Source organism: Microcebus murinus, chromosome 14 (genome assembly GCF_040939455.1).
Source record: "Microcebus murinus isolate Inina chromosome 14, M.murinus_Inina_mat1.0, whole genome shotgun sequence".
Taxonomy (NCBI): domain Eukaryota; kingdom Metazoa; phylum Chordata; class Mammalia; order Primates; family Cheirogaleidae; genus Microcebus; species Microcebus murinus.
Window position 1 is genome coordinate 71,937,930 of NC_134117.1, and position 9,882 is coordinate 71,947,811.

The following is a 9,882-nucleotide window of genomic DNA, read 5'->3' on the forward strand; positions in this document are numbered from 1 at the left end:
AGTTTCCATCACTATATGATCATAATCCTTTACCTTTGGCAGAGACCTGCTAACTAAATGGCTAAAGAGCCATCAATCAAGTCTCAGGACACATAAGCCATAAGATAATGAAGCCAGTGGTATATCAAGTAACAGGAACATTCCTCCTTATCAAGATAAGATGTTTATCAGTTTTCGAGTAAAATAATCTTAAATGGAAAGACATAGGAAAGAGCACGGTTAAATGGTGGAAAATGAGGTAAGAACAGGAAAGGCAGATCATAATCTTGTAGTTGCAACATTATGATAGCGAAGGTATGAGCTACCTTACCACTTAAGTATAAGGATACTTAATAAGCCAAAAAATTTAAAATCCTATGGAACTTGAATAACCAGCACAGAAGAGGCATCTCTTTGTTGTGGCTCACACCTCAAAAGGCCATCACCAAATTAAGAAATATTAAAGAGAATAGCAGGTTTCTTCTTGGCTGTTTCTTGTTCATCCATCACAAAAAAGAAAAAAAAAAACATATGTGAGGTATGGTGAGTACATTCAATGTCCAGGCTTTAATTTGAAATTCTGTCCCAGATGCCACTCCACAGCATACAGTACACCTTCCTTCACACTTGAAGGGAAAAATCCTTAAGTTTTCACCACATGTGGGTGTTGTTATTTTTAGCATAAGCTTTTGTTCTTCTATAAGAAGTATCTCTCTGGATTCAAACCACAGAATGTCAATGAACATTATTTCTATTGTAGAATCATTTAAAAGTCACCTACAAATTCAAATTTGACACGATGCATTGATAGTTTAGACTCCTTCTTCACTAGTTCCATGTGACTGCACTTGATTCAAATGTTTGGTAGAGGTGGATTTTAAGACTTCAAATATTCCATGAGATACAACATTCATTCATACTGGAATCATAAATTACATTTCTGGGGTAGTCTTTTTTAAAAAGTCCATCATTAACTTTTATCTCCAAGAGCTACTTTCTTCTTTCTGTTCTGACTAGTGACCTTTTTCCCTTTATCCTTAGCTTTTTCTAAGAAATATTTTGGAGTTGTACTAATGCTCTCCCTTTCCAATGGTTTCTTAATCATCTTTTTCTTTTGTTTGCTTAATAGTTTTTGGAAACCTTTTATGTATTCCGGTACAGGACACCCAGCCTGCTGTATAACATTGGCAACACTTCTTAATAATGGTTTATCATCTTCGGTGAAAAATGTAACAGCTTTTCCCTTATGCCCTGCTCTTCCAGTTCGACCTATCCTGTGGATATATTCCACTGAGCTGGTTGGAAAGTCATAGTTGATCACCAAGTTCACACTTTTAAAGTCAATACCTCTTGCTAGCAAGGCTGTACAAATAAGAACCCAGCTTTTTCCTGCTCTGAAGCTGTGGACTGTGTTATCTCTCTGTTGCTGTGTTCTCTCTGCATGAATAACATCCACATTAATACCTTCATATATGAGCTCATGAAAAAGTTCTTTAGCTCTTTCAATGGACTGAACAAAAACAAGAACAGGTGGATTGAAACCCTTCGTAACAAGTTCTCTCATGGCCAGAAGTTTTCCAGTTTCAGATCCAACAAAGGGAAGCTCTTGTTCTACAGTCTCTACTGCAGAATTCCTTGCTCCAATGGATACGGTAATGACATTGTCCAGGTTGAGTTTGCACCACTGTTCAACATCATATGCAAAAGTTGCACTGAACATAGCTCTTTTGACCTTGTGAGATGTGCAGGCCAGGAAAATGGAAGCCAGCTGATCTCTGAACCCAGTTTTGCCATCTTCAAACAATTTGTCTGATTCATCTACTACCAGCCATTCAACACTTGTTAGGTCTATTCCTGGTGGATCTTGCTTTAATAAGTAGATTAGTCGATTTGGAGTAGTCACGAGAATATCAAACTTTTTGGATGATTTAGGTCCAAATTTCTTGGCTGCCACTGCTGCTTTGTGGATCATGTGTATCCTGAATCCTGTTCCCTCAGAGATTTTTACTAACTCTCAGTGAATCTGGCTGGCAAGTTCTCGTGTTGGTGATATAATCAGGGCTCTGAAGCCTTTATTTGTGGGTTGTTTCAGCTGCATTAAAATAGGAATACTAAAAGCCAAAGTTTTCCCAGATCCAGTAGGAGTAGAAGCCAGAAGTTCCCGACCATGCAGCATAACTGGAATGGCTTGCATTTGGATTGGTGTAGGCATTTGGAAGCCTGCATCTAGAATATTTTGAAGCAGTTGAGAATTGATTTTATATTCCTGGCCAAGTTGCTGAAATGTAGTAACTGGATCAGGAAGATCAGTTCCTTGGATATGAATATTGTGTTTATTCCGGAAGAAGTTTATCTTTTCCTTTCTGAGATGCTCCAACTTTCCTAAAGTTAGTTTATTTTCTCCTTTAACCTTTTTATCTTCAATATTTGCATCCACAGATGATATCCACTGTATAGTAGTATCTTCTTCTTGAGAAGTAATTTCTAAAGTTATCTTCTTCCTTTTTTTCTTGTTCTGCTCCCTCTTCCTTTCAGTTAGGCTCTCTTCTTGCTTCTTTTCATTTTGGAGCTCCTGATGTGTTTGTGACGCTCCACATTCACCTGGGACAGACTTCTTGTTTCCAAAAGAGTCCAGTCCCTGAGGCACCTCCGAAGAATCAAAGTCGTATTTCCTTTTTCCTATCTGAAATCTAGCTGCATCTTCCAAGAAGCGTCTCACGTCCAGGAGGACAGATTTTGAGGAATCTGGACAAGCCCCTGAAGAAGGATTTATAAAAAGGAAGAAAGAGACAAACCTAGTTAGCAGTGTTCTGCAGCAGGACTGCGTGTCTGTGGGGATGTTGGTTCTGAAGGTGGCATGCAGCTGGCATTTCATGTCCACTCCAAGGAGAGAAAGCAGCATGGGGGACTGGGAGTCTCTATAGCTCTGGGGCGCACCGGGGCCTGGGCAAGCCTGGCGGGGCTCTCCCTGAGCCGGCACAGGAGGGCGGGCGCAGGGCCTCGGTGTGGCCCAGGGCAGCGCTCACAGCACCGGCGGGGCCAGGGCATCGGCAGTGGGCCTTTTCACAGGGATGAAAGGGGTTCGTGCCTTCTACCACAAAGCTGTCAATGTGCCCCTTTTTAGGTGGCCCCGTAGAGAGCAGGTAGGAGTGAGGTGTGCACTGCCTGTGCCCCTTCAACTGTGATGGCACCAGGGCGTCATGATAGGGACTGACTTGTGGGTATGTGTAGCCTTTCTTTGGTGGTTGCAGACATATGTGGCAAACATCAACTTTCAAGGACCCAAGCAAGAGGGGGCTTGATGTTTGAATGGGCTGTGGATTAATGACACTGAATCCCGTGGCTGGGGACCTGAGGATGTTGGGGTGACGGCACGAACATTTTGAGAGAACTGGCCATGCATGAAACTAGCACATCCAGAATTTTGCCTTATCCTCATGCCGACTTCATGAGATTGGTGTGGCTACAACTCCAGTTCAGGTGTGGGAATGGGTCAGAGGCTAAGTTCACCCTGCTCACCAGTCTGGCAGCGTCTGGAGTCGAAACTCAGGTCTGGCTCTAATCAATGTTACATGCTGCCTCCTGAGGACCATGTTGTTTTTCTCTTTAATTTTTAAGAAATGGTCGCCTTAATTAGGCAATGCTACTCGCCAAGTAGCCCTGCAGGTCATCCCAACAGAGTAGGACTGTGGCTGAATTTCATGAGGGGGTGGAGTATAGTTCCAGTGGTGGCCACTGGGTGTCGTGGTCACTGGACAGATGCAGCGTGCTGGGTCTGCACTGTTGGGCAGGAGACAGCCCTGTCATTGTTCTTGGACGGCCTTTCTTCTCTGCAACTTGACAAAGGCAAAGAAGACATCCCAGAGAATGCACAGAACTCCATCTTTCGTTATGGCCTCCTCCCTGCACTTGGGGGAGCCCTTTAGTCCAAGGGAAGAAATTATATTGACAGAGAAGACATGACCCAAGAGAATATAAAATTTCTAGACTTTTAAAAAGAAATGGTTTATTTGAGAAGATTTCACAGGCCTGTGGAGGCAGACAGAGAGGGCGGCGTGCAGCACCTCAGCACGAAGCCGTCTCGCAGGCTCGTCGCCCTGCTCCTGGCCTGCTCTGCAAAGGGCGCCGGGCACAGAGCTGACTTCCGTGCAGTTTGGCTGCAGGATAACCTGGGTGAAAATGAATAGCACGATAAGGGTGACCACCAACTCACACCAAGCACGTCAGATATGCCACGGATTGCCGCACATTTGTTCATTTAATCCTCGCCAGCATTTCATTTTAGCAGACAGGCTGCGTGCCCGTAGCCAGGGAGCGTCAGGAGATGAATGGGTCACACGGTGTGACTGGACGATGGGGACGGGCGGCACTGCTGAGCCCTCTCGGCCAGGCCTCAGCCCGTGTGATGGCGAAGTCAGGCAGAACAGAGGCCACAGCAGGCGCTGAGAGAAGACCGGGGGCGGCAGAGCTTCTCTCTCCCAGACCGGTGGGCCACCGGGGGCGTGGGGAGGCGCGTCAGGGTGGGCGGTGTAGCTGTGCGGGTGGCACCGCAGCACGGCCAGGGGCAAGGCACCCGCCCTCATCTCACAGCCCAAGAGGAGGCAGGCAGTGCCAAGCACATGTGAGCCAGAGCCATCACGGGCCATTTGTGGACTAAAGCTGTCTCGTTTGCCAAGGAAAATACTCGAGTGAGAAACGGTGGGAGGATCACGTGCCTTGGCCCCTTTATTACTGAACAAACCGGAGGGCGTACTGCCCCCTGCGATGCGGAAGGCACAAGGACAAAGGGTGTGCCCTGCCGAGCACCCCTTCTCAGTGGCAGATAAACCGAGGAACAATGGCCCCTTTTCCTGAATTTTGCACTTTGTTTTTCAATCGAGCACTCAAGGAGTCTCATACTAGCACCTGGCCAGCAACTGGAACGTGTTGTCACGAGAAGAAAGGCCACAGGGCCTAGGAGTCCACAGCTTTCCCGTGGGCGGCCTTGACCTATGTTCGCCTCCGCCTGCTCTGCTCCCCACGGGCCCTCATTTGCGCGCGTCCCTCTGTGCCGCTGGTCCCAGTGGACCTCTGATTCTGGCCCAACTCACTGCTGTGTCTTTTCTGAGCTCTGATTTGTCTTCTCACCTGGGCCAGAGCATTCCAAGAGCTCATAGTACCTGAAAGGAGAGCCACCTGAGCCAGTGTGGCAGGCGAAGACGTCTGCACCACAGACTCTGAGCCAGACGTGGCTGGTTCTGTGTCGGCCGCGAGAACCTCCCTCAGCCTCCTGCTCATGACTCCCGGGGCTGGCCCGTGGATCTCATCATAGGGACATCAGGAAAGAGTGTGCTTTCCTTGCAGATATGGTTCTTAGAAAAACAACATCCCAATTTTATCTGAGCAGGTAGCAGAAACACTAATCAAGTCAGTCAGTCATCCTAAACAACACACATTTGTAGCTGCCTTGTATTGGCCAGGTGAGCTCTGCGGAAGGCAAGCTGCAGCCCTGCAGCCCTGGAGCTGGTGAGCGAGGCGAGGGTCCTGGCCCTGCCCCGCCCTCTCTGGCCCGTCTACCAGTCTCAGTTGGCTCCATCTCCCTCCCCAGCTCCCTGGCCTCACTGTCCTTCCTGGGCACATTCAGAGCCTGCTCAGCCCAGGGCTGCCCTGCCCCGCTCTGCCTGGCCGGGGTCCAGCCCCTCCGTGATGCTTAGCGGGTCCTCCTTCCTTTGTACACAAAGCCTCCTTTCTGCTCTTTTTCGATAACTCCCCAGGCACCATCTGCTCCAGATCTGAAACCTGCGTGTCTGGTCTGCTCAGACACACGTCTGCCCCCCCGACAGGACGTGAGGTGCACGGACCGAGCCAGTCACCCTCCTCGGGCCTTCCCGAGTCTCTGGACCTCCGCAAGCCCCAGCGCCTGGGGCCTCCCGCTGCTCGCCGTCTCCTCTTTCCTCTCAAATCCATCTCACCTCAGTCTTCCCTGTGTTCACTCCAAATCATTTCCATTTTTCATTCTGAGATTCGCCATACTCATCGGCAGATGACTTTGAGTTCAACTTTCTGAAAAGATTGAGGCCATCTGACATGAGATTGTCCAAATTCTCCCTGTTGGCCCCAACATTTCTATGCCCCTTCACCCATTATTTCTCCTTCCCTCCCACCTCAAAGAAAGAACTACCCCTCCACCTCTCCAAGGCTTTTGTTCGCATTGGTTCTTCCAAGGGAAGGAACACAGGTCTTGAAGTCTGACTGTTTGGGTTCAGATCCTAACTCTATCATCTTTTGAAAGCTTTATGTCCATGGGCAAATTATTTGACTTCCTGGAAGCTCGGTTTCCTGCTATGTAAAATGGGATAACACCCCCCACTTCCCAGTGCGTGTGTGGAATCATACACTGCATGTAAAAGCCTCTGCTTGTAGTGGGGCCTGGTTAAAACAAATTCTCCCCGGCCCTACACTCTCTGAGAACCGTCATCACCAGTCATTCACTCTCCCTTGAATCTGTAATTTCTGCCACTTTTGAACTTCTTCATGGGTTTTGTCACCTTAGTCATTTTCCAGCTGGGTGACCTTGACCGATTCAGTTAAACACTCCAAGCTTTAATCTCTTTGAAGAATAGGGAAGAGGCACTGACCTCACAGGGCTGCTGTAGGAGACGAGCAAGACTAGCTGAGAAAGCACATCTCTGCAGCATTGTCATGGGTGCTGGCTGGGTCCTTTCAGTCTGTAGAGGCACAAATACTCCTCCGTCCAATCAGTGTGCATTTGGTGAGCATCTGCTCTGAGCTAAGCCCTGTGGGGGTGGGGTGCGGCACTGGAGCAGACATTTTTGGTCTTTAACCTAATAGCCTCATACCTTTTGCTTCCTTGGTCTTGGGGACCCAGTTTGTGCATATCAGGGGGCATGTGCTCTGGAAAGCTGAGGTCATCCTCCTGTCTAGGGAGAAATCAAGATTGAGCAAACTAGGGTCATTCTATTCCACTTTGGTTAAGGGGTGGACCCTGGAGCTTATATGGAAAATGATATAAGCATTGAAGTTGGCTAGGGATTCTAGAAAAGATTCCAAAGAATTGGGAGGATTAAAACCCTTTCTCTTCCTTCAGACATAGTTGGATTGGACCTGAAGGCTGGAGCTGCAGCAGCCATTCTTTGGCGTGAGAACAGAAATGTCAACCCCAAGCTTTGATGTTGTTGAGCTGCTCAATGTGCATTGGTGTGAGAACACAAATGACCTTGGTTTTCTAAGTCATTTTTCATTGTTTTGTTGGGCCGTAGAAATGTACAGCCCGTTTGGGAGAGAGATGACTGCCCAAAAAGACTCAGAGTCTAGAGGCTTGATGCAAGAGAGCAAGAGGATTTATTTTCAGCGCAGCGCAGGGGCTAGCAGCATCACCGAGCTAGGGGAGCTGCCGCCCCGACTCTCAAGCTTAGGGGTTTTTTATAGGCTAAAACCGCACGCCGGTGGTTAGGGAGTTTAGGGTGGGGAAATTTCACTGGTCTTGTCTTGCACAACTGGTTGCACTCAGTTCCGGGAACTTGCAACAGCTACTTACTGGAAGGGCGGAAGGGGTGTTGGGTCTTGGTTTTCTAAAAGCAAGCGTGGTTACAGAAGCGGAGAGCTGCTTAGGCTAGTTTGGGGTCTTACAGTTTCATCTGTCACACACAGCTGAAAACATCCTGGTACAAGTAGTAAGCAAGATGGATAAGGTCCCTGCCCTCCCATATCTGTCACTGGGGAGATAGAAAATAGACAAGAAATAAATACATAGCATTGAAGTAAAGAATGAAAATTGCCACAAGGGAACTATAGGAGCCAGGGCATCCAGACTGATGATGCAGGCACGCTGTTTGAGGGACAGCCTTCCTAAGAAGGCAACACTCAAACAAAGACACGAATGAAGTGAGGACATAAGTGTATGAAGATCTGTGGGGAAGAGCATTCCAGGCAGCGGGAACAGCATGTACAGAGGCCCTGGGGCAATCTGGCACCCTCTGAATAATGTCCAAAATGCTAGTGTGACTAGAGTGGAGGAAACAAGGGGAGAGTGAGGGAACCAGGTGTATAGCACAGAGGACTCGATAGGAATCCATAGAAAGATCCTGAACAAGGTGATGACATGATCGGCCTCTGGTTTTAAAAGAACAGCTGTACTGCTGGGTGGAGACTAGGCTGGAGTGGTCGATTATTGGAGCAGGACTAGCCAGGAAGCTGCTTCAGGGGTTCAGGTGGGGCCTGATAACCTCCCAGAGGAGGGTGGAGGGCAGTGGTGGTGAGGGGCGGCAGGACCAGCATGCTATGGACAGAACAGATGGATTAGATGCGTGATGTGAAGAACCTGGGGGAGTTGAAGGTGGCTCTTCATTTTTTGGCCTGGGAAATTGGGTTGACGATGATGACATTTACTGAGATCATTAGATTGGGAGGGAGCAAGGGTTTATTTTGGGGAGGGGAATTTGGAAGTCAACAATTCTCTTTCAGATATGCTTAAATATGAGTTTCCTGTTAGGCCTCAAAGTGAAGAAATGTGTTAATTGGTTAAAAGAACCCAGAGTTTAAATTGGAGAGGTAGATGCTCTTTATAAATATGAGTTTGGGATTTGTCAGCCTGTACACGGTAGCGAGAGCCAGAGACTTGGTGGTTGTACTAGGGAATGAGTGCAGGAAGAGAGGAGGAGAGGGCGAGGCAGAAACCCCAAGCATCCCGGCACCCAGAGGCCAGCAGGAGGGGGAGGAAGTGGGCAGGGGAAGGAAGTGGCCGGCAAGGTATGAAGAAACTCAGAAGGATTTGTTCTGGAGTCCAGTGAAATAGAGCATCTCAAGGAAGAGGGACTGATCAAATACTGCTGACAGGTCTGGTAAGATGAGAATTGAGACTGGGCCCTCGGATTTGGTGCCCTGGACGAGAGCCGGCGCGGTGCTGCTGTGGGGAAAGCCTAGTTTGAGAAGAAGATGAGAGGGAGACAGATCGGGGAGCGAGGGAGATGGTGGACTCAATGCTGGGGCTGCGAAGGCGTTTTCCTGGGACAGCTCCTCCTCCTCAGTGAAGCCTGAGGTCACAGCTCGGGATGCAGTGAGGCCGAGCATGACTGGCCTGTGAGTTGGAGACTGACGAGGAAAGGTAGCAGGATCCTGGAAGCTGTGAGGACAGCTTTTGACTTGTGGCCGTGAGCATCGCGTGGGACCAGTGAGTGCAGCACAGGTTTGTGCTGTTGTTCTTCAACTTGGTTCAGCTGCTTGGACATAAAGGGGAGTAGGTGGAAAACTGAATTTAACTAGACTTAATTTCCCTGCTAACTTCCCCAGGTAAGTATGAGACAGGCAGTGGGCCGAGGGCATATGCAATAGCGGCACACACACAGTGTTCACTGTGTCAGGTAATGGGCTTACTGCTCCACAGCACTCGCTTAACTCAAACAGACCTACGAGTAGGTACTATTATTATCTCCATTTCACAGGTGAGGAAACAGGCACACACAGGATAAGCAACTTGCTCAGGTAGCAAGGTCAGAGCCAGGATATGAACCCAGGAAGTGTTGGGTGGACAATCCTGCCCTGTGTTGTAGCTCACACTCCCAGCTGCACGCAGGGCAGTGATTTTGGGAATGGGCTATACGAATGCAACTGACATAACAACATGCAAAGGCTCAGACTAAATAGATTTGTTCTTTCTTACTTAACACTCCAGGGAAAATGCTCTAGGTGGGCAGAATTTGGGGGCCCAGGCTGAAGGGGGCTCTGGGTCACCGTGGCCATCCTCCCTGCCATTTCATCCACCCTTCCTGTGTGGGGGGAGCACAACCAGTCCACCCAAACCCCAGTGGCTGGAGCCGATCACGTGACAATGCCTTGTAGCTGGCGAGGCTGGGAGGTGCAGTCTGGGAATATGCCCAGGAGGGAGGGGAGGCAGACTTGGCTGCA

General features: G+C 48.7%; 1 protein-coding gene across 1 annotated transcript; it reads right to left on the reverse strand.

Annotated features, from left to right (window-relative positions):
* Window positions 1-399: 399 nt before the first annotated feature.
* LOC142875573 (putative ATP-dependent RNA helicase DDX52) lies at window positions 400-2,681 on the reverse strand. Its single transcript, XM_076010243.1, has one exon. The coding sequence runs from the start codon at window positions 1,949-1,951 to the stop codon at window positions 950-952; it is 1,002 nt and encodes a 333-aa protein (XP_075866358.1). The 5' UTR covers window positions 1,952-2,681; the 3' UTR covers window positions 400-949.
* Between the last annotated feature and the right edge of the window lie 7,201 nt (window positions 2,682-9,882).

Bases quoted from the DNA above. Each gene is read 5' to 3' on its own strand.
- LOC142875573 (XM_076010243.1), bottom strand. From the start codon at position 1,951: ATGATCCACAAAGCAGCAGTGGCAGCCAAGAAATTTGGACCTAAATCA.